The 24,784-nt window shown below is 35.9% G+C and overlaps 1 protein-coding gene across 1 annotated transcript in view; it reads right to left on the bottom strand.

Annotated features, from left to right (window-relative positions):
- The window catches only part of LOC5575091 (homeobox protein homothorax), a 395,064-nt gene that overhangs the window by 232,383 nt on the left and 137,897 nt on the right, over positions 1-24,784 (bottom strand). Inside the window, exons 5-6 of the mRNA XM_021838571.1 lie at positions 7,948-8,046; positions 1,119-1,151 (exon numbers count right to left, since the gene is read on the bottom strand). Of these exons, the coding sequence (XP_021694263.1) occupies positions 1,119-1,151; positions 7,948-8,046 (132 nt within the window). The remainder of the gene's footprint in view (positions 1-1,118; positions 1,152-7,947; positions 8,047-24,784) is intronic.

The following is a 24,784-nucleotide window of genomic DNA, read 5'->3' as shown; positions in this document are numbered from 1 at the left end:
TTTTATTAATGATAAAGTTTGTTATGGAAAGGCATTACTTTTTTGGTGTTAGTTTGAATCAACTCCAGAACTTTAGAAATCATAAAACCCAACAGAACATCTTCAAAAAACCAAAAAAATAGTAATTGAACATCGAATTTAGTACTAGGGTAGATGTCCCAATAGTGGAGGTATTAAGCACAACTCAACCTTATTAACTCGCTCAAGACCCAAGAAGCTCAATAAATGTACATATTTTTCTTGTTACGAAAATCATCGGGCATTTAAGGTGAAGATAAATCGAAGCCAAACCTCAAATTTTCAGGAGCACAAATCTGGAGAACCAAACATCAGTTTAAGCTGAAAACTTAATCGATTGATCACTAGCTGGTGGTGACCAATCGATTATGTTTTCAGCTCAAATGGGTGTTCGGTTCTCCAGATCTGTTCTCTTGAAAATTTGGAGTTTGGCTTTGACTCATCTTCACCTTAACGAAAAAAAAAAAATTCATCGCAGTAACCAACTTAGTAAATAACGATACCTCCACTATTGGTACAGTGTTCCTTCCGTTGTTTTCTTATGGGATTAAAGAAACACTTTACCGCAACTACTTGTACAAACGAGACAAGGTTCAGCATTTTTGGTGGTATTTCCTCAATTTCGAAGGAATTTCAACGATGTTTTCAATTATTTCAGGTGTCAACAAGCCAATACAGCGACGGATATGTTACCCGTTTTTGATAAATATTATCATATTTGTAGCGTAAAAAAATAAACTACAAATATGAATTTAGACATTACATTTTGATGATGTATGTTTGAAACAGTGGCGCAACCAAGCGTTTTTGTTTTGGAACCTAACTGACCCCTCCCCGCCAAACCAGGAAAATATATAAAACATACAAAATAATGTTTTGAAATGTATCACTTCACAACCTTAAAACGCTGTTTTTTTATATAAGGCTGGTGCCTGTAAAGTTTTGGTGCAATATTGAAATCTGATAAGAAGCTGTTTTATCTGAAGAAATACGGCTTACTGGAATCCTTTTCATACCATACAGGAAACTATAATAAGTTAGTATATACATAGATTTGTGTGCGTAAATTATGTATCATATGAAAAATAAATTGAACATACCCTGTATACTTGTCGATGTAAAGTCAACAGCAACTGCAATTAGAATTGAAAGTGATTTACTTTAGTTGAATTTATTGAAATTTATATGAGCTTTGAATTTGATATTTTCCAGAAATGTAAAATGAAGCAATTTATATTAGTAATTTATTTTTGAGCAATATTCTAATGCTGCATTATTATACATAAGGAAGCCATACAGCTGCTTTAAAGTATATATTACGACTACTACGATGGCCGTCCTTTAAAATCACCTCCAGCAGATACAAAACGTTGTGGGTTCAGATGAAAGCGCTTATGCACCTCAATAGAGTACCCTGGGCTTATTTTGAGGGATGAACGTCCAAAACTCCTTTTTGTGCATAAGCTTCAACTTCCTTTACAATTTGAGATATTTGATCGTAATAATTTTTTAAACGTTTAAATTCAATTTGTCTAGTTGTTTCAGGGATGCAATGCCAAAACTTCTTTTAGAGGAATATCTATACATAATTTATCGCATATGTTAACTGCATCTAACTTTCAGCACCCTAATAGGCAAATAAAAGCAGAAGCAACAATCCACACCACAACGAAGCCCTGCAAGTCAAATCGACCATGAAACATCGATGCTGAGCAACGACATTACAACTCGAAATCCGATTATCGGTGTGTGAGCTACTCAACAAAATTATTTAAGTCGTAGGCTTTCTCAATAATGTTTGGTATTTTCTTACGTTTAGTTTAGTTAGTTTGGTGAGAATATTTATCACTCTTTTTGATAAGACCTATATGTTGGAAAAGGAACCCAGATAGCCGTAGCAGAAAACGTGCAGCTATTCAGCAAATTTGTTGAAATTTGATTGAGATTTGGAAAAGTTTTGGTGAGGATTGTAATTATCTATTTTTCCTCCTTCGCATGGAATAACATAAAAAACTAAACACTGAAATGAAAGAAAACAAATGTTTATTTCATACAAGTGATTTGGTATAGGGTAGAAGCACCGGTTTTGGCTATACACCAGTTGTAGCCATAGTGGATTATACACCGTTTTACATAGCCAATCAGCATGAAACCCTTTGTGTTCAGTAGATCACATTCATATGATAGAGCTACATTCATTTACTCGTCCAAATTGATTCAAAACATAAGAAAAACAATTATTTTTTTTTTCCTAATAATTATAACTCCCATACACCTAATTTGGCCAGGGCACTCCTAATTTGGCCTATATCGTGAGAAATCAATGCAATTGGCTAATTTATGAACCGAAGTTAAATCTCGGGCCGAAACTGGTTCCGTTGGCCTATATTAACCAACGGGATTTTCAAAGCGAAAAAATAGTTTTAGCTCAGTTTCGATATTTTACACACATAATATGGATTGAAAGCTTGCATTTGACATATTTGTAGTATCAATACGGCTTCCCATTTATTTTTTATTGACATTTTCTCTAAGGCTGGCCAAAACCGGTGCTTTTACCCTATATTTTTCATTTCAGTGTTAAGGTTTTTTTCAATTCAGTGTCAATTTATATTCTGCCTTTGGTGCTAGCGATAAATTGTTCGTGAACCAAAATGTAATCTTTTTTGAAATTGTTTCAGCTTTTGTTGATGACTAGTTGTCCCGGCAAACTTCGTCTTGTCATCAAGTAGGCTGTTGAAAAACGTCATGAAACTTTTCAAGCAAACTGACAGTTCCGTTCACTCCCGTTTTTTTACTTTCCCGGTGAATATCCTGAAGTTTTTATACACACAAACAGGTCGGAGCACTTCAAGAATATAACTCTGAAAGAATTTTCAAAATCCCATAGCCCTTTCTCAAACCATTTCGTGACATACAAACACCATTCCATTTTTATTTGTATAGAAGATAGAAGATATATTTGCCTCGTAATGTACTTATTGTGATCGCCAAATCTATCAGGCATGGTTTGAGCAGAAAATATTGGTCAAATTTGTAATGATTCAGGTAAATCACGACTTGTTACACCATCAGACAAACTGTTTTTCCCGCGACAAACAATACATCGAATGGTTCATATATCTGCAATGCGTTGGCCGGTTGGAGTGTTGAGATAATGCTTTCGCGAGAACCACGGCCCTCTTAGACCTTTCAAATACTGTATTGTTTGTCGCTAGAGCTCATTGTTTTCCATCCGTATGCTCTGCTCTTGATTCCTGAGAACTCATGAAATTTGTTTGCTGACTACTCGGCTGTGCAGTGTGCAAATCTCGGTTAAACGAAGGTCAAATATGAGGATGGATAATTCTGAAGCTTCACGGATTCCCTGGTATTGTCAACATAAAGTTAATCATTTGTGAGAGGTTCCATTTTTCTTTATATAGATTCTTGGCCTTATTTAATTATCTGTGCAATCTAGAAGTCGAGAAACTTTATGTAGCAAAAATATCCGACGGATATGCATTAAATTTCTAGATATTGAGCTCTTTTTTCTAATTTCATGAGAAACGCAACTCAGCACGACAACTTCTGTACGGCTTCAATGCTGTAATGTCGACTAAGAAAAATTCAAGGAATCTCTGATGTGCATCGTATTCTTAAATTTCCTGCCTGATCTAGGATAAACTTCAAAACTCGGTACCAAAACTTCTTAAGGTGAAGATAAATCGAAGACAAACATCAAATTTACAAGAGCACAAATCTGGAAAACCGAACGCCCGTTTGAGCTAAAACCTTAATCGACCAGTGACTAGTTTGAGCTAAAACCCTAATCAACCAGTAGCTAGTGACCAGTGCAGATTTGTGCTCCTGAAAATTTGAGGTATGGCTTCGATTTATCTTCACCTTAAGCAGAGAAAAACGCGCTCTCAGGGGTTTCAAGGCTGTATAGCTTTTTATCATCTTTGAATTTGAAAATTTATCTTTCAGAAAATAATCCTTTAGAAAAAATATTGGTAAACGAACGTTAAAGTCGTGCATAAAAAACTGACCTCTTAATAAAAAGAAAAAGATACAAATTATTGACCTTTTATCATAACAACTTAGCATAGCATAACTGAGTTTTGTCGCATGTGTTTTATATTCTTTTTAACTAGTACCGTCGAACGGGGCTACTTTCGATTCCGTGGGCTACTTTGGACACTCACCTTTTGTATTTATTTGCAGCCTAAATATTAATCTGAGCAATATTGTGTCTTCAGCACTTTTATTAACCAATATATGCTCTACCACTAGGCATGATATTTTTTTGGAACAACATCAACAATAACAGGATAAACAAGAAAGTTATTGGGACCATCGAAAAATTATCAAATCGTCATGTTTCATAAAAATCTTGTGATTTTTACGACTTTTATTTGATTATAATGTTTTGGTTTGTATATTTCACATCATAAAAAAAAATAAAATAAATATTTGGAAAAGTGAATAGACATAAAACACACATATTTCAATGCGTACCAATGACAATTTCACAACATAATCACTAAATAAAATATTTTCCGTCATATTTTACAAAAATTTGAAGTACAAAAGAATAGCATCATCAATTGCTAAAATAAACTACTCTTGAGCCAGCTCTAAACTGCTAAGAAGCTAAAAGAATATTACAAAAGCAAACTTTTACTCTTTACCAGGGTTGGGAAAAAATCTGAAATTCATTCTACAGCAGTCAAACAAAGCCAATCGCAGTCAGCGAAGCCAGTGAAACTCACGCCTATCGCTGATGTAGGCAAAGTGCCTTCAAAATTGCAAAACACCCGTTGCTAAGGGCAACCCAAAACTACTGTAGAAAAATGATCTATTTCCCGCTGCATTTCCCGCATTTAGAGCCTTCAATGACACTAACGATTTAGAAAATTCATGCACCCAATATAGGCTACTCGATGAGATTCACGTTTTTAAACTACTGTACTGGGAAAGCCACGTGATTTTTGCGAAATTCAAGCCTACTACTATTACCATTCCCAGCACTGCTCTTTACAATCTTGCAAAACTTTACTTCATAGATTGCGATTTAATGAAAATTACTTTTTAGTTACAGGTATTAATATGATCCTTCTACATATCGTTCATATTACAGTAAGAAAAGAAAAGACAGTTTTTGTACATAACTTATTAATCATCGCAGTACCTAGTAGTTACATCGCTCGTTTATGTCAACTTAAAATCAAGCATTCGTAACTGATTCTTCCGTTTAAGAGGAAATTTAAAGTTTAAATTTCATACTGCAAATTGAAAATTGTTTTATGTGGGCTTCGTGGCCGTGCGATTAATGTTACCAAGCATTTAGCCGCATTGAGTCAAGGAGTGTGGGTTCGATTCCCACTGCAGTCCGAAAAACTTTTCGTCAGGAAAGTATTTCGACTGTGCCACTGGGCGTTGCATGCTAGTCTGTTGTCTAGTGTGGTGCTTCCTTCAAAGGACAAGCTTTGCAATGTTCTAAATAATGTTTATCAATGAAAAAACGTTCAATAACATTACAATGGACGATAATCTATAGCATCAGTTTGAAGTTTATAAGGAAAAGTCATTTCATAATCAAATTGTGAAAATGTCCAATGTCTTGAAGGACACACTTTTTTCGCTATTCAACCATTTTTGTTATTTCTTGATGGACTTGCCTCATATTTTGCACATTTGTTACGTACATATACAACTTATACGTAAATGCAATAATTATTCATATCTATCTTTAATTCTAAAAGTTACAAATCCTCAAAGTTGAAGAATGTGGAAATAATGTCAAAAGAAGCCTCGTTTGACGTTACGGAGAAGATTTAAACCAATCTATTCAATCGAAATCTAAAGGAGAACAAGGCGGAGTTGGTTGAGGAACTAAATAGTTTTTCCAAAAACTCTTAAGAACAAGTATTCGCCAAAGTAAAGCATTTTTTTTCGCAAAACAAAAATCCTCATTTTTATGAACAAATTATTTGTTGATAATCTTTATTATTCCACTAAAGGTAGAGTTAAAGGAAACTAGGACACTCTAGTGATTTATCCTTTATGGCCAAATTTGCCGATGCACCATCATTTTACTCCCAGCAAAAAAAGTAAAGTGAAAAGCGTGTTAAAAATTGGTTTGTATCGCTAAAGAAACTATATTTGTATAATACAGAGTAGAATCGTGTGGCTTAAATTGATTCTAAGGTGTAAATTCTACTCTTTATGGTCGTTTTATGAAAAAAATCTCATACTTTTAAAATCATGTACGCATACTAATCGATCTACAGCAAATTGTAAGCGCTTTTCTTCGAATATTTTAATAGGTTATCTCAGAATAACACATAATGAAAATAAAGCACTGAAAACAAATCCGATTTTATTACAGCAGTGTTCCCAATTTTGATGATTGTCTTTGAGATGTCTTCTGAAAATAAAGCATTTCTTTTTATATTGATCTTAAAATATGACGTGTGGACTAAATAAACAACTCTATGAAGGCGCAGGTTATTTTTCATATAAATACTATATTAGTACTTCCGTCAGGACGTACTTTGATCTTGAAAATTCTGCTCATTTCTGTTCTATTCGAATTCAAAATATTTTTCTTTAAATAAATCGATTGCATATTCACTTATCTCGGTCAACCACGGAATAGCAACCATCAATATGTGTAGTCAGTCTAAGCTAAGCTGAGCATACCAAGGTGCCAAAATGACTTGATTTTACAGTTTTGATTTTTGTCATGCATCTCCATACATTCAACGTACGTGCGTTCGGGCAATTAGAATCAACATGATATCTTTTCTAGCATTTTTTTTTATTGTGATAGGAGCTGGATCCTATTCTTGGCACTTTCGATTCACTTCGGAAGTGTTTTTTTTAAGCTACTGAGCTCATGTTTGGACACAATATGCGTCATATTGAAATGATTCTTTTTGCAAAGTTTCAGACAATTTGACTGAGAAAAACCTCCCATGTCAAAGTGAATCATGGAAGTGCTCAAGTAGCTCTGCCCCAGTCAAAGTTTTGGTTTGTATAAATTTTGTTCAAAGACAAAAGTAAGTAACCAAGAGACTTATATGTAATTTAATTCTAAAATGGTAAGTTGTGGGTTGTTGGTCTGTTCAACAAAGTTGTACAATTTCGGAAGGCACACAAATTTGCAGAATATACCAGCTTTCCACGACTTACCGTTTTCGAATTAAATCACAAAGTCTCTCGGTTACTCACTTTTGTCTTTGGACAACCCTCTGAAACTTTATTTAAAACTAGTGGTCCCGGCAAACTTCGTCTTGCCATCAAGTAGGCTGTTGTAAAACGTCATGTAATCCCCCATACAAAATGACCCATTAGTCTTCTCCCGATTTCCCGATTATTCCGGAGACTATCCCGAACTTTTTTCTCGCACGAACACGTCGTATCCCTTGGCAAGTGCGACAGTGAAAAACATACGTCAATCCGTTCATCCGTTCTCAAGCCATTTCGTGACATACAAACACCACTCCATTTTTATTTATATAGATAGATGACTGTAGTGTAATAATTCCGTTACAGGCAAAATTTCAAGTTATTTGTAGTCCGTCATCCAAATTTAAGTCAATTCGGACTACCAGAAGCTGAGATACAGCACCCCAAACTTGGGCATTTTGTATGGAAATACTGCATTTGGTTACTAACTTATGTCACTGACTGTATAAAAAAATGGCCTTCATTGAAGTCACCATAACTATTTTCATTTTAAAAACCAAATTTGAAATTTTTAAGCCCCATTATCTTAATACTTAAATTAAAAAAATCTTTATAGTACATCAAATCTGTCTAAAATCGAAACTAGTCTTAGTTAAAAACAATTTTCTCCAATTGATTCCTCATTTAACAAAATTGCGAAAAATGAAATTGTTCGCTATACTACGTTTAATTTTAAAATCAATTTTCACTTACCAGGACTACCAAGGAAGACTGAGGAATATAGTACCCGCCTATTTGCATCTACTCGAGAATCTGGAGGTGATGACCAATCTCGCCTCGAACACCATCGACCTGTAATGTATGAACAAAAAGGAAACGTTAGTTTATAACGAGTTAGTTAAAATATAGATTTTCTTAATAAAATCAATAAATAGTCAATTACATAATTTTATACAATTTAGGAATTGGCAATTGGTGTTCATTTTACCACCACAGGATTTTGTGCAGAAACAGATCTAAAGCTACAACGTTAAGGCCCTAATAAAATGGATAAATTATCAGAAATAAAAAAGTCTTTCCGTTATAAATGACAAATTGAATAGAATAAAAACATACAGATATTTTACTTGCGAAATAAAAAGCTGTGTTTTCATTTTTACAGATTTGTCGATTATTACGGAGAAGAAAAAGGAGTTTTTATGTTTTGACATTTTTTTTTCCAAATTAAAACATCTTTTACTATTTGGTTAACTTTTATTTGCATCCTTCAACTAAACCATAATCAATCTGATTGTATCTGACTGGGAACCATATAATTTTTGTGTTGACCACATTAGGAAACCTTAATTACTGCGAGTTCAAAATTACATCAGATCAAGTTTCCATACGCATTTTTCTATTTTTTTTTGTTTTTCGTCGATGTCCCGGTTCAATTGTCCTCCTTATCATCATGTACACTATATATCGTGTTCATTTTTTTAAGAATCTCAATGTGCCGTTTATTACCACCACCATAACAAATGCGTCCAACCTACATCTTACTGATTCTCAATAATATCATTGAAGCCTGCAATATATACGATTGAGAGTGTTTTAACTTGTTTGTATATTGATCTTTCTGCGTCAACTATATAGAGCTACGCTCCCTATTTGTTAAAGATTTGTTAAGAGACGATCCAACATTTTATACAAAATTATTTTAATCAAGGACAAGGTCTCTTAAAATAATCATTTTGTTCTTTACGAGCTAGGTATAATGAGTTTCCTAACTGAACCCTGGAGAATTCCCAAGAAATCCTTGGTTTTTAGGGGACTTATCAGAAATTTCAACGTATTCTTGAGGTTGTCGGAAAATTCTTAGTGGGTGTTTCTTGTGGGACCTTCAGAATGTATACAATAATGACCCGATTTTTTGTCAGCCCCCAATTTTGTCTACCCCCGATTTTATCTACGCCCGATTCTGACAGCCTAAAATGTATATTTATTTTAATTACACTAAACACGTCTATACTGGCAATATTGAATGCACAAAGTCAATTATGATCTTGGCCAATGGATTGTATAAACAATCATCTAAAGACCGAAATTTTGAAATTTGAAATTCTTAAAAATTATCCAAGAAACTTACCAATGTTACCTTGGATTACGGTACATAGAAAATAGAAGTAAACAAATAATGTTTCTATACACAAAAACATAAAACTAAGTTCTTAAGTTAAAATAAAACTTGAAACCAGTCGAAAATTTGTTTTCCCTATTTAAGCTCGTTCCCGATATTGTCAACCCTAAATGCAGTATGGGGCTGACAAAATCGGGACATTACTGTAATTGGTTGTTGACTATTGTGTCCCAAATATGGTGATTATTAGATTGCTAAGGCATCTTGCGATTTTTCAACGAGATAATGTGGGTTTCTAGTACAGGTCGGACTCGATTATCCGGGATTCGATTATCCGGAATTTTAGACTCGTTTATCCGGAATTTGTATTTTGATGTTCTTGTTTTTCAATTGTTATGCATAAATCTGAGATAATTTGGTATTGCAATCTATAATATGAATGGTTTTGCAGTTTTGAACGTATTAAGAAAAGGGGGGTTTAAAAAAGTGTTTTTTGTGTATGCTGATCAAAAAAAAAATTTTTTTGTTTTCTTGTAAAGACCTCTACTGTTCCTAGATATAATTTTTGGCTATGCCACCCCATCATCTAAATAAAACAACGAAAAAACATAATATTTAAGTTCTTTTTTCGAAGATTTCATTTTTTTCTTAGTGATTCGATTATCCGGAGTGAAAAAAAATCGATACTCCGGATAATCGAGTCCGACCTGTAATAAAAATGGAATTATGTTTGTATGTCACGAAATGGCTTGAGAACGGACTATCGGGTTTTGAAAATTCTTCCACAGCAAGGATCCCAAAGTGTTCCGACGTGTTTGTGTAAATAAAAAGCAAAGGATATTGAACGGGAAAGTAGAAAAAAACGTTAGTGAACGGAACTGTCTTTTTGTACGGGGCGTTTCATTGGGTTTTTCAGCAGCCTACTTGATGGCAAGACGAAGTTTGCCGGGACCAGTAGTATTTATTTGTTTCTATTACTGAGGTGTATTCTTACCTGTACAATGTATGTAATTCCACAATAATAAGAACAGTGAGCTTAAAATGTGAGACGAAATTTAAAATTGAAACTCTATGTGAGTCAGATTTTTTTCATTGCTTTCGCTTGTGTTCGTTTCTTGTGCTTTGTTCAAACAAGCTGTTCAAAATCCGAAGAAAAATTATTTTAACCTACTGGCAGACTCAAGTGGGCTGGTCACTCAGTATGAATGTCTTAGAAAAGAGATTGTTCTCTAGTTGATATACTGGTGGAGGGGGCCCAGATAGCCGTAGCGGTAAACGCGCAGCTTTTCAGCAAGACCAAGCTGAGGGTCGTGGGTTCGAATCCCACCGGTCGAGGATCTTTTCGGGTTGGAAATTTTCTCAACTTCCCAGGGCATAGAGTATCTTCGTACCTGCCACACGATATACGCATGCAAAAATGGTCATTGGCATAGTAAGCTCTCAGTTAATAACTGTGGAAGTGCTCATAAGAACACTAAGCTGAGAAGCAGGCTCTGTCCCAGTGGGGACGTAACGCCAGGAGAAGAAGAAGATATACTGGTGGAGATTTGTGGCCTCATGAAACGTTGCGGATGCACGATCAATGACCATCCCGAATTAAATAGGGCGTACGAGAGCCCTTGATAGTTGATGGGATTTGGGTGAATCTCGACGAGCTTTGGAATGTAGTCGGTGTGTAGTTGACTGACTATTCAAGTGACCAAAGCAACAGACACAATAATATTTACATAAATTTACAAATTTCAATGCTTTTCAAAAATGTTGCCAAAAACGGATCCGTTTTGTTTCCAATATCAGGAGGTGCCAAAAATGGAGCATACCAAAAACGAAATCCCACTGTACGTCAAAAACTTGGTTTTGTAGCATATACGAATTAAAAAAAGTTGAACATATCTATATGATTATTTTATTTATTTATTTATATATATTTTTTATTGTCTTCCATTCGACACATATAATCATAAAACATAAAGCTTCGTTGTTCCGATATGTTCTTTCGAGTATTGTCGCTGATCGAGGACCTTCTTCTTCATGGCATTACGTCCTCCCTGGGACAAAGCCTGCCTCGCAGCTTAGTGTTTTTTTTTTTTTTTTTTTTACTTCATACTTCCATACATTCTTACAGTTTTCTTCTAAAAACTAACCGCTTACATCTACAGAAAATTACAATACTTTCCAAAGTGTTTTTTGAATGCCGTTTTATGATTCCATCGCATTTCTCTTATTTGTTTTTTGAAGTTGTACAAACTACCTTCTTTATTTAGGTTAAAAGAGATCGCCCTACTGACAAGGAATAAAGCTGTTTTTTGTCTTTCATTTTTTGGGTTTATTTTCCAAGACAGAATATTCTCCGCGTTGACAAATTTTAGTTTTAAATGCTTTGCTAAAATAATATTCGTAAACTCCCATACTTGCTGTGCACCCGAAGTACATCCCATGATACGGTGCTTATTGTCATCAGGTAATGAGCAGATCTCGCAGTTTGAATTTTGGAGCCGGCCAATACCGTATCTAAACAGTTTTTCCCTATTTGGAATTAGATCATTTACAAACAAGTAAAGCTGTGATTTATCCTCCATAGGCAAGAAATTTGAATTGATATTCTCCCAAACATTTTCCCACTGTACAAGAGGAAAGGTTTGCTCTATTTTCGGCACTGTGTTTCTTTTATCGATGAAGTACCAATACAATAGTTTAACTGTTGTAAGATCAAAGTTATCCTTCAAATATTTAGCTTCGGTTACCCACTCTTTTCCATTTCTCGATAATTTACTCAAACCGTCTAACGTTAACAAATATTCTTCATCACGATTTGCGTTTCCAAACGTATCGTAGAGAATGTTTCTTATAAATAAAGCTTTACATTTGCTCTCAACATCGACAAGGCCGATACCACCGTCTTCGCATCTTAAGTATAATTGATTACGATCCACTTTAAAAATATTATTACCCCACAAAAATTGTCCAACCACCGATTTGATTTTTCCTATGTGGAGATTACTTGGAGGAATCACCTGTGCGACGTACCAAAGCTTTGAAAGTACGAAAGTATTTAAATAAAGTCCTTTTTCATATAAACTCATATTACGAAATTTACTGTTTTTCAATTGAAATTGGATGTTTTTTATGATATCATTGTATGTCAAATTGGCCATCTCAGTCCATTTGTTCGACACATGTACCCCTAAAATTTTTTGATGAGCTACTTCCTTAATAAGGAATGGTCCTCCTTTGCATGAATTAATTCTAACAAAAGAAGATTTGTCTAAGTTTAATTTTATTTTTGAATCCATGCCATAAGAATGAATAATTTGAAGCATCAAATCAAACTCTTCTTCACTCTTGACGAAGAGGGTAAGATCGTCGGCATAAGCAGTAACAACTAAAAACCTATCATATATAAGAATGCCGTTGATACTGCTTGCAATTTTCGTATCAGAGGCTCGATATAAATTATTGCTGTGTGCGTTTGAAACGCAAATATCAAATGCGGGAACACCAAACGCGGTAAGATTTTCCACAAGCAACCCGATGTCAGAGATAGCTTTTCTTTGCTAGGTTGGCGGTGATATGAGCAATCGTTGCTAGGTGTCCTTTGATTGTTTTGTCTTACCGCATTTGAAGCTCGTTTGATCGAGATTTGCACCTCAAATGCAAACAGCAATACAAACAGTACCATGCTCAAAGGGCACCCTTGCCTTACAGATGATTTGATTGGAAACTGTTTCGTTAAAAATCCGTTGAATAAGACACATGACGATACTGACGCGTATAATTGCTTTAAGCAAGTAACAATTTTTTCTGGAAAACCGTATTTGAACAGGACTTTCCAAAGAAATTCGTGACTGACACTATCAAAAGCCTTTTGTAGGTCAAGGCTTACCAGAAAACCCTTAACTCTCTTATTTTCAAGGGATCTTGTAATCAAACGACGAATATTTTGAATGTTATTGATACAAGACTTATTTTCCATGCACGCCACCTGACCAGGACCAACTATTTTTTGCAAAACGGTTGTAACTCTGTTAGCTAGTATTTTACAAAACAATTTATAGTCAGTGTTGAGCAAACTTATGGGCCTAAGGTTATCCAAATCAAAAGAATCCCCTTTTTTAGGTATCAAAGTGATTATTCCTGAAGTAAATTCTTTTGGAGGTGTAACTAAATCAACTAAATATGCATTAAAAATGTTAAATAACTCATCTTTAACAGTGTCAAAATGTTTTAAATAAAACTCATAAGTCAGGCCATCAGGGCCTGGCGACTTTTTAGATGAACACATTTTTAAAGTAGAATGTATTTCATCAACTGAAATAGGTGCAATAAGCATGTTCTGATCGTTCAGATCTAAAGCAGCATTCACATTGCACAAAGCGTCTACGTCGTTTGAATCTTCTGTTGAATCTTTATCGAATAATTTCGAGAAATGGTCGAAAATAATATTCCCTAATTGAGCAGGATCTGCTACCACTGTTCCGTTATTTTTCAAACGAATATAGGAACAAGTTCGTTTTAGCTGGGCAGCAACTTGATAAATACTTATTTTTTCTTCCGAGGATAACGTCTGAGGACCTAACTTGAAAACGAAGTGCTTCATACGATCCATTTCGATTTCCATAATTTTTGATTTCGTTATTTGTAACTCATCATTAACATCTTCTCCCAATATAAGCCTATCAGTTATTTTCTGCAGTTTATCATTCAAACTTTGTTTGCTCTGATAAATACTCTTATAAAGGTTCCAGCTCTCATTCTTAAAAAAACTTCTACACTTTCTTTTGAAGGCAAAATTCCACCAAGAACTTCGATCTGTGGAATAAATATGTCTGTTTTTCAAATTATCATACTCATCGATAAATCTAGAGTTGATTGTATCATTTTCTATCAACTGTGGATTTATCTTCCAATATCCTTTACCACGAATAGCTAAATCATTTTTTTGAACTTTTGCTTTGAAAAGAACTGCTCTGTGATCAGAAAAGGCAACGGTTACGGTTCGTGTTTCAGTAATGTTCTGAACTACTGTTGAATTAGCATAGAAACGGTCAATTCTAGAGGCCGAATCACCACGAAGGAACGTAAATTCATTAGTTTTCTTCTGCAGTAGAATATCTTTTAACTTGAGAGAATCAATCACGCTTTTGAGACTAGTGGAATAATTTTTACAAGAATTTTTTGTATCACCTGGCTCCAATATACAATTGAAGTCGCCACCCAGGACTGTTGACATAGCAGAGTACTTACCCAAGTGCACAGCAAGATCTGTTTGAAACATAATATCGCGCTCTTTTTTCTTATTAGTTCCTGAAAACGCGTAGATATTGACCAAATTCATGTTTGCTACCGTTAAGGATAATATTCTGCCATTTGGATGATAAAGAACGTCTTTATACTCCAACCCATTCCGTATCAGTACACGGAGACGGAATTCAACTCAATTTTGGGTTGTATCAACGCAATTCCGTAGTTGAGCCCAATAACTCAATTTTGGCTAAATTTCCAAGGTCCCCACTAGGTAGTTTGGCTCTAATTCCATTAGAAAAATATACTCAATTTTGGGTTGATTTAACGCAAAATTGAGTTCTTTTGACCCAAACATAAGAAAAGTTGCATTTACCCAAATTTGGCTTATTGGGCCAAAGTACCCCCATTGGGTAGATGCAGCTCTCTCTATTTTTGACAACATTCGTGTGGGAGAAAGAGAAAACCGAGAGATTTTGGGTTGAAACTATAATCGATATACCTAATTTTGGGTAAAGTAAACTCAAAAATTAGGTAAAAATATTTCTCCGTGTATGGCTGTACCTAACGCTTTGGATGGCCTATTAACAATTGCTTGATGCTAATGTATGAAATTGAAATTTTCGAATATAACCTCTTGGAGGAAAACTATATCAAGACTATAATCTCTTACAAAATCCCTTAACAAATTTTTGTTCAAATCTGAATTGGAACTATTCAAATTTACTGTACTAATGGTTAAAATGTAGTTCATTCTGGTTTAAGATTCGCTGTAACTTCAAAGGTCACCTTGAATGGTTTTCAATTGCTTATTTTTTGATCTTGTCTTGACACCCTGTAGTTCACTTAAGACCGGTGTCGCAGGTACTTGTAGTGCCTGGTCACTATTATTATGATCTGTTTCCGTGCTAGATAGATCAGAGTCTGTATCCTTTTGTCCTTCGCCTTTACCAGTACGCCCCCGCTTGCGATTGACGACTGTTGTGAACTCGGGATCATTTTTTTCGGACTCCGATACTTGTTTACCTTCTTCATGAAGCTTGTCCTGTTGAGCATCATCTAAGATAGCTTCGTTCGGTTTGGCCACCGTGAAGCTCTTCTTAGTTAACACCACCATGGTACTTTCGGCCGACTTAACTCCAACCAGTCCAATGTCTCTTGGTTTGATTCCCAAGAGAGTGTCCTTGTAGCTGTTGACCACAGCAGAATCCCCAGTATCAGCACAATCAGCACCACCAGAAACACCAGTTGCACCATCACAACCTACAGCAGCAGCAACAACAACCCCATCACCTCCACTCACCCCAGCAGCACCAGCACCAACTCGCACATCAACAGCAGCAGCCTTTCTTAAGCGGTCATTCACCGTAGTAGACCTTTTCGGGCAACCCGCTTTCATATGATCCGTGGATCCACAGATGAAACATTTCGCTTGTAAATCGTAATAAATTCTAGCCTGCATGTGACCAACATGCATACTAGCCGGAATATCACGAAGAATCTCCATGTGTACGCCACGGACTCCTGACCAGATAGGGTATCCTATTTCGGCGCCATACTTCTCGCGAACCATGTGATGGATTACACCGTATTTCTGGAACTCTTTGGCAATGTCCCTATCTTCAACCTCTGGTGGGAGGCCGAAAATTCTAACGTACCGGAACTGCTTCCCGGCAACCGAAACCGCAATGGACGCCTTATTACCATTGTCATATTCGAAATCGACTGTAGCTGGTAGTCTCATTACTGTTGCCATCAGATCCTTTTCGTCACGGAATTTGGCAAAGACAGAGAATTCTTTGCCTTCTCGGTACATCGACAAAAGCATGTCACTTGTGATACCATTTTTACGGAAAAAATTGAACACTTCCTTATCTTTCGGATTGGATTGCTCACGACCGAAGTACATATGCATTGTGTTTTCGCGATAATTGTTGTTAGCCATTGTTCGTGTCTTTTGTTATCTCTTTGTATAGATCAACAACTGCAGTGCAAAGCACTCTTAAACACCGTAGGTATGAAACGCCTCTGTTTGATTTATTAGTTCACCACTGCTTTGGAAACACGTCCTATACGGTCGACTACTCGAAGAGAACTGATTTTTTTCTTAGTGATTCGATTATCCGGAGGATTCGATTATCCGGAGTGAAAAAAAAATCGATACTCCGGATAATCGAGTCCGACCTGTAATAAAAATGGAATAATGTTTGTATGTCACGAAATGGCTTGAGAACGGACTATCGGGTTTTGAAAATTCTTCCACAGCAAGGATCCCAAAGTGTTCCGACGTGTTTGTGTAAATAAAAAGCAAAGGATATTGAACGGGAAAGTAGAAAAAAACGTTAGTGAACGAAACTGTCTTTTTGTACGGGGCGTTTCATTGGGTTTTTCAGCAGCCTACTTGATGGCAAGACGAAGTTTGCCGGGACCAGTAGTATTTATTTGTTTCTATTACTGAGGTGTATTCTTACCTGTACAATGTATGTAATTCCATAATAATAAGAACAGTGAGCTTAAAATGTGAGACGAAATTTAAAATTGAAACTCTATGTGAGTCAGATTTTTGTCATTGCTTTCGCTTGTGTTCGTTTCTTGTGCTTTGTTCAAACAAGCTGTTCAAAATCCGAAGAAAAATTATTTTAACCTACTGGCAGACTCAAGTGGGCTGGTCACTCAGTTTGAATGTCTTAGAAAAGAGATTGTTCTCTAGTTGATATACTGGTGGAGATTTATGGCCTCATGAAACGTTGCGGATGCACGATCAATGACCATCCCGAAGTAAATAGGGCGTACGAGAGCCCTTGATAGTTGATGGGATTTGGGTGAATCTCGACGAGCTTTGGAATGTAGTCGGTGTGTAGTTGACTGACTATTCAAGTGACCAAAGCAACAGACACAATAATATTTACATAAATTTACAAATTTCAATGCTTTTCAAAAATGTTGCCAAAAACGGATCCGTTTTGTTTCCAATATCAGGAGGTGCCAAAAATGGAGCATACCAAAAACGAAATCCCACTGTACGTCAAAAACTTGGTTTTGTAGCATATACGAATTAAAAAAAGTTGAACATATCTATATGATTATTTTATTTATTTATTTATATATATATATTTTTTATTGTCTTCCATTCGACACATTTTGATTGAAAGTGACAAAAATTGCGACCATATAATCATAAAACATAAAGCTTCGTTGTTCCGATATGTTCTTTCGAGTATTGTCGCTGATCGAGGACCTTTTTCTTCATGGCATTACGTCCTCCCTGGAACAAAGCCTGCCTCGCAGCTTAGTGTTCAATTAGCAGTTTCCAGCAGAGCAGTTTTTACCAAAGTTGCCATTTTCGCATTCGTATATCGTGTGGCAGGTACAATGATACTATATGCCAATGGAAGTCGAGGACATTTTTTTACGAAGAGATCCGCGACCGACCAGGGCACCTTCAACATGGCTTTGCTTTGTAGCAGCAGACTCTAACCACTCGGCTAAGGAAGGCCCCATCGATTGAGGACCTATTTTTGTAAATAATAATAATAACGGAAATGTTCTTAAGAACATTTATTAAAACTGTATTGTGTAAGTTAGTTTTTTCACTTTTGCCAGGACTAACTAAACGAATGCAAAAAATGCTTGTTTGATTACCCAACCCAGAAAATTATTAGATAAGATGCACAGAGCCGTAGCGTGGCCTCATAGCGCCCTTGGCGAACCTCCATTTCAGCGCCCCCTGGTCGAAGCTTATCAAAATATATTATTTAAATTCCATTGAAAATTATTTTTGAAACTCTAGTGCAATTACTACAAGAATTTTGATGAAAATCATCGAAAGTGTCATAAATAGTCAAAATAACAACAATGTTTTCTACTTTAAAAAAATCCCACTATTTTTTTTTAAATCAAACTTATTTCAGCTAGTGCAAAACATTTTTTGGAATAATTAAAATGTATTACAGATTCTAAAATTATGTCTGTTGTTGAAATTTTTATCTAGGTTTGGTGCAATTTTAAAATTGTCAGAGTTATCAAAAAATTACACAGTGTTCTGTTAGAATCACACCTAGAATTATGTGAAAGACATATCAAGATAAAGCGAGAGCTCTACTCAGAATTCTGTAATTGATTTTGAGAGAATCTTGTCCAATTTTATGTTAAAATCCTGCCCAGAATTTTATGGATCCCGTCCAAGATAGTGTTAGATTTATGCTCAGTATTCTATGAACTTTTTATTTAAGATCCAGCCTGGGATTCAGTGAGGTTGTGTTCTACGAATTTATTCATTATGTGGCAACCTTTATTAAGGCTTAGTAGAATTTCAATTTAGCCTGTCAACTTCTCAAAAAGACGTAGGTGGAAAGTTTTTCTTATGATTTTAATAAATAAATCGAATGAACACAACATTCCAGCGTACATACAAATCTGAATAATAGAAATTTTTGTTTCTTCTCATTAAAAAACTTAATTAATGTGTAGTTATTTAAACTTCATACTAAAAAATAAATAATGCAAGGAATGAGCAATATCTTTTGAAATGCGCGTATTGCATATTTTGTAAGAAGCCTTTCAGGATTTTTTTAATATTTTTCTATATTATGTCTACTAATTCTGTTTTGAAGTGTTACTAATAAGAAACCCTAATTCAATATCATCTTCAACAATTTTACAAAGTGATTCACGCATTTTGGCGCCCCCTTTAGGATGGCGCCCTTGGCGGGTGCCAACCTGGCCAACCGCACGCTACGGCACTGAAGATGCATATTTTGCATCTAAGAGATCGCAATGCAAGAAAAAAAACTTACTTCTTCTGATGATAACAAAATTTCATGAACGTCGACAAAGCCGTTGTTGCCGGTTTTCTTGCCGCCACCGTCGTCGTTCGTTTATCATAATACCCCACTAAAAGGAGGAGGGATTGATTTAAGGCCCTACCTGCCGCCCAGTAAACAACTTGCCGGAGCACTTGCCGTCTCTTTTCAACGTCGTTCAAATGTCTCGAAGTACGCCATCCGACCGTCCATCCATCCATCCAAGCGCTGGTGTGTGAGCTTGCGTTTATCTCATACTAGCGCGATGCGACTGTTTTTCTTCTTCAGCGTTGTATTTGAAAGAGCAAACAGCGCCTACTCGCTATCAGCCATGCATACAGACGTTTCTGCTGCTGTCTTATACGGAACATACAGCGAGAGAGTAAGGAAATACTCGCCACCTTTGTAAGAGAGCGAGTAAAGAAAAAAAAATCAGCCCTACATACACTAAGGAAATACTCAAAACGAAACTTGCGCACAATTGGCTCGGTTTCGCGACTTCGGTTATCGGCAGCCTTCTTGCAGATGGAATTGTTGTTGATGCTGTCTTCTTTTGTACATTCAGAAAATACTATCGCTATCGTTGCCTCATCTTATCCATCTCACAACGCAACTTCGTATTTTACTCCTTGGCAAGAGAAGACCCCCTTGGGTCCTTCACGGAACACATGTACAATTTCAATGAATTCCAATAATAATTGCAATTTAATTATTTCTCCATGCTTATGTCCAGAAATGGCCGAGCCAAACAGAGCTTCTGAAAGTGTAGTTGTGAATATTTTTATGAGTATTAAGTCCTTGTGTTGTTTTCTGCCAGTCGCCACCCGCTCAGATGACCAGTTCTTCAACTGCTGAATGTATGTTGGGCACTTTCATCGGAGATATTAATGTTCTGCAGCCGGTTCTCGTACGATCGATGGATCTTTTTCGAAACCAACTCCCGGCTTTGTGAATGCAGTTGGCGTCTTGCTCAGTTTTTGATTCAATGCACTTCTCAAATTAATCATTTTTTGTTATCATCTGAGAGGCTAACAAAAACTGCACAAGCATATCATATTTGGATCTACAGTTGCTGCATTTGAGCCCACATGGATCAGTGCGCTACACACCCTTATGCCCTGAGAGGTTGAGGAATTTCCAACACGTAAAGATTCTTAAAATCTTATTTGAACTTAGTACCATATATGCTATTGACTCTGTTTGGCTCTAATTAACACTCAATATGCTAAGGATGGACTGCCAAATTTCTGGTTCTTGAATGGCCTGGAACAAATACATAGCAGCTGTATGGTTTGCATAACCTTTTTATATGCGTTCCATTACTTCCTGAAAAATTAATCTACTATAAATATAAAAATAGGTTTAAAAATGGGGGCCTTCCTTAGCCGAGTGGTTAAAGGCCGTGGCTACAAACCAAAGCCATGTTGCTGGTGTCTGGGTTCGATTCGTAATGGAAATTTCCTTGACTTCCCTGGGCATAGAGTATCATCGTACCTGCCACACGATAACCCAATGCGAAAATGACAACTTTGTCAAAGAAAGCTCTCAGTTAATAAGCTGAGAAGCAGGCTCTATCCCAGGGAGGACGTAATGCCATGAAGAGGAAAAAGGTTTAAAAGTATGGCAAGTATTTAGCAAGACAAAGCTGAGGGCCCGTGGTTTTGAATCCCAACGTTCCCAGGGCCTAGAGAATCTTCGTACCTGCACGATATAAACATGCAAACATTGTCAATCGACAAGGAAAGCTCTTAATTATTATCTGTTGAAGTGATCAAAAGAGCACTAAGCTGAAAAAAGGCTCTGTCTTAGTTGAGACATAAAGAAAGAAGAAAAGGAAGTCAAACAACAAAAGACATATATTTGTGAGTTGATCCAACTTAGATTCTAAGTCACAATTTCAGATAATAAAGAAGTCTTGAAAGCCCCTCGCTTTGCTGCCGTTTCCAAATAGATTTAGGTACTTCCGTTTTTCACTGATTGTCTACATCAGTTAGGAAGTTATTTTCTGTTCAATAACGTGAGCTCTCCGAAAGTCGATTTTTATAAAAAAGACACGGACACCGTCTTCAGCCATTTAGCTGCACAGACTGTAACTTAACCTACATGTAATGGAATCCGGGATAATATGTACTTTTGAGGGAAAACAACTATTTCCGAAGAAAATTGGGACATTTTTCCATCAGTACTGATATTAAGATTCCCCAACATACGATTTAAGCATAAGCATAAGAATTGACGATCGTACAATCCGTGGTTGCTACTCCGTGATTGGCCAGAATAATCGAAGTTGCACAAGGAACCAAGAGATGTAGCTTGGGAGTAGCTTTCCATCTTCAATGTACATTTTCGAGAACTCCAAACATTAAAAAGTCAATAATGGCGCCGGCCACGTCCTTATGGTCATCGAGGAAGGGAAGGAAAATTAGTGTGACATCTATTATTTCTAGAGACCGGATCACCTCTACATCTCCATGGTTGTCATGGGAAGGAGATTTGTTAGTGGGGATGTGGACACTTTTAGCGTCGAACCATTCAAAGGTTTTCTTTCATAATAATAAAAATCAGGTGAAAGGAAAGGTATGGGGTGTTTAATGTTTATGTACAAGAGTATATGTCAACACTTACAGTGTTCATATGTTGTTAAATAAATTCATTTAAGTAACATTCACACCGTTGTCATGATAAATTTTAATGATTAAAATTTCATGAATAAAATAAAAGCATGAAACGAGCTCATCAAATTGATCATCCATCCTTGATAGAGCAACTGTAGCTGCTTTACTTTAATCAGCATGCTAATTTCACAAACGCTAAATATTATTCCGGCGACGCGAAAACCTGAACTCGATTGCATTCAGAACGCGTGTAAACTAAAACGACAAAAAAAAAACTCCGGCAACGCGACGATGCTAAATACTATTTTTCTGGTGAAAATGAAACGAAGCCAAAACTCAAACTCTCAAGAGCGGTTCAAACTGAAAACCTGATCGATTTCACCACCAGCGAGTACCTTTCGATCAAGTCCCCAATCCGATCCGCTGTCCGGCTCTCAAGACCCGTGCTCCAGACAATCCAAGTTCCAATTTAGAAGCATGCTCACCTTCTACTTGGGCTTTACGGAGCACTACCCATCAGAACCAGCCAAATCTAAGAATTTGCGGAGACGATAAAACGTGATAGATAAATTTTCAACACATCCTTTCGCGCGCACTGCCTACTGCGATCCTTAAGAATCCCCAACCCAACAAACGATTTGACAAGAAAAATCTAAGGAAAATGTTCCAATTCAAGACGAACAATTGAAAAGGCCTCATGTCCAAAATGTAAACAAATCGTTTTTTTGCTGATTTTAGTGTATAAGAGCATATTCTTACTGACACATACAATAGTCATTCAAAAATATACATGAAAGTTGAATAAAATTTCTCAAAAAAGGCCACATTTCAACGGCGAACAAATTTTCTGTCGGGTTCCTGTAGACTTCTGTAGTTTTTACAGTACTATTTAATAATACCTGTGTCAGCCTGTTTGTACTTCACAACTTATAAACAAAACACAATTTGATACAACTGCATGAAAAAAAACGATCAATTTCAATAGCAGTTCAATTGAACCAATATCTCTATATAATTTCTTGACGACAAACTCGCCTAGCACATATATTATGTTCGTGGATGACTAGGATTAAATAAATCACATATATAATCGACCGCATGAATCATGAACTCGTTTTTTATACTATTTTTGTTTTAAATGATAGAAATGAATACTGTTTGTTTTAAATAAATTTGTTCGCCAACTTTCTGGATGATAAAACAACAAACAATGCTTAAACTATATACATAAAAATGAAGTGGTGTTTGTATGTCACGAAATGGCTTAAGAACGGATTGACGTAAGTTGTTCACTGATGCATTCGACAAGGGATGCGACGTGTTTGTAAGAGAAAAAAGCTCGGGAAAGTTTCCTTAATAATCGAGAAATCAGGAGAAAACAAATGTGTAATTTTGTATGGGGAGTTACATGAAGTTTTATAACAGCCAACTTGATGACAAAACGAAGTTTGCCGGGACCACTAGTTTCATAATATAAATTCTATTTATTTTTTGACAAAACAAGATTGCGTTTTTCATTTTGTTTACTTTTAGAAGATAAGCCCTTTCCAATTGTTTGTCTCGAAGTTTCCCAGAATATTCATAGAAACCCCAAAAATCGTTACCCATGATACTCCTAGATTCTTTGATTTATTTTATGGCAGCTACAGCGCCATGAGGAAGTCAATCCAATGGATTACATGCATGGCCTGATTTGCTACTCACCACATAGTAACGCACATGCGCTAGTGTATATGCACGAAAGATCACTAAAAGGTTACGCGAAAAATATTTGTATGGCGAAATGAATCTAAAATGTCCACAGTTGATCAGCAGAAGTTTTCTCGTTTTATTTTGTATGGGGAAAGGCATCTAACTTAAAATTTCTCGTATTATATATATTTTTTATATTTGATATTTAAGCCTACAGTAGAGGAAAGGGTGGTAAAATGAACACCTTAAGGATATCATCTTGTTTCTGATAGAAAAACGAGGAATTTGTATAATTCTATCGCACAACATCAATATTAGGGATGTTATCTATAGCAGTGATACGAATTCAGGCTGAAATAATTAAATTTTCACATATTTTTATCGCTAGCAAAAAACGATTAATTAATTAATTTTCTTTATTAGAGAGACTTTCAGCAGCAAAAAACGATGCAAATGTTCATTTTACCTACACCATGTGGGTAAAATGAACAGCTGTTGGTGGTAAAATGAACATCAAGCAAAAAACGTAAGTAAAACAAATATTTTTCAAAACTTTCATTGAATTCCCGAAAATTTATCCATTAATGATTGTAACCCATTCAAAAAGAACTCTGAAGGCATCAGATTTGACATCATATCATGACGATATTCACCTCACTGAAAAACCTCAAGACTCCCGAGCTAATTCAGTTACGTCAGTTATAATTTTCAAACGAGGCTTTCTAAAATCTTAGTTTTCGTTTATATTTTCACATCAATTGACCTCCGTATCAACCCGAACACTTCGCTTCATGCTCTAAATTGTCCGTGCGTGATAAAAATTCAATCAAATTTGTTTTTTTCTCGGTAAAAGGCACGGTGTCCATTTTACCACCTCTGTTCATTTTGTCACTAGTTCCCCTAAATGAAATCTCTCCGTTCCCTTACGGTACCTATCCATCTAGTATTCATTGCTTTCTTCTCCATGCTCCCTCTTACTTTGAGCAAAATAGACCGATATGCCGGTAAACAAATTCAAAATGAAAGCATTGATCGAAAAAATATTTGGTAGGCGTGATAGTCGTAACAGGTACCAAATACCTAATTATTCGCGATTTTTCGTGCAAAGACACTAGCGCATG

The sequence above is a fragment of the Aedes aegypti genome, chromosome 1, assembly GCF_002204515.2.
Source record: "Aedes aegypti strain LVP_AGWG chromosome 1, AaegL5.0 Primary Assembly, whole genome shotgun sequence".
Lineage (NCBI taxonomy): Eukaryota > Metazoa > Arthropoda > Insecta > Diptera > Culicidae > Aedes > Aedes aegypti.
This window is presented reverse-complemented; position numbering and strand designations above follow the sequence as displayed.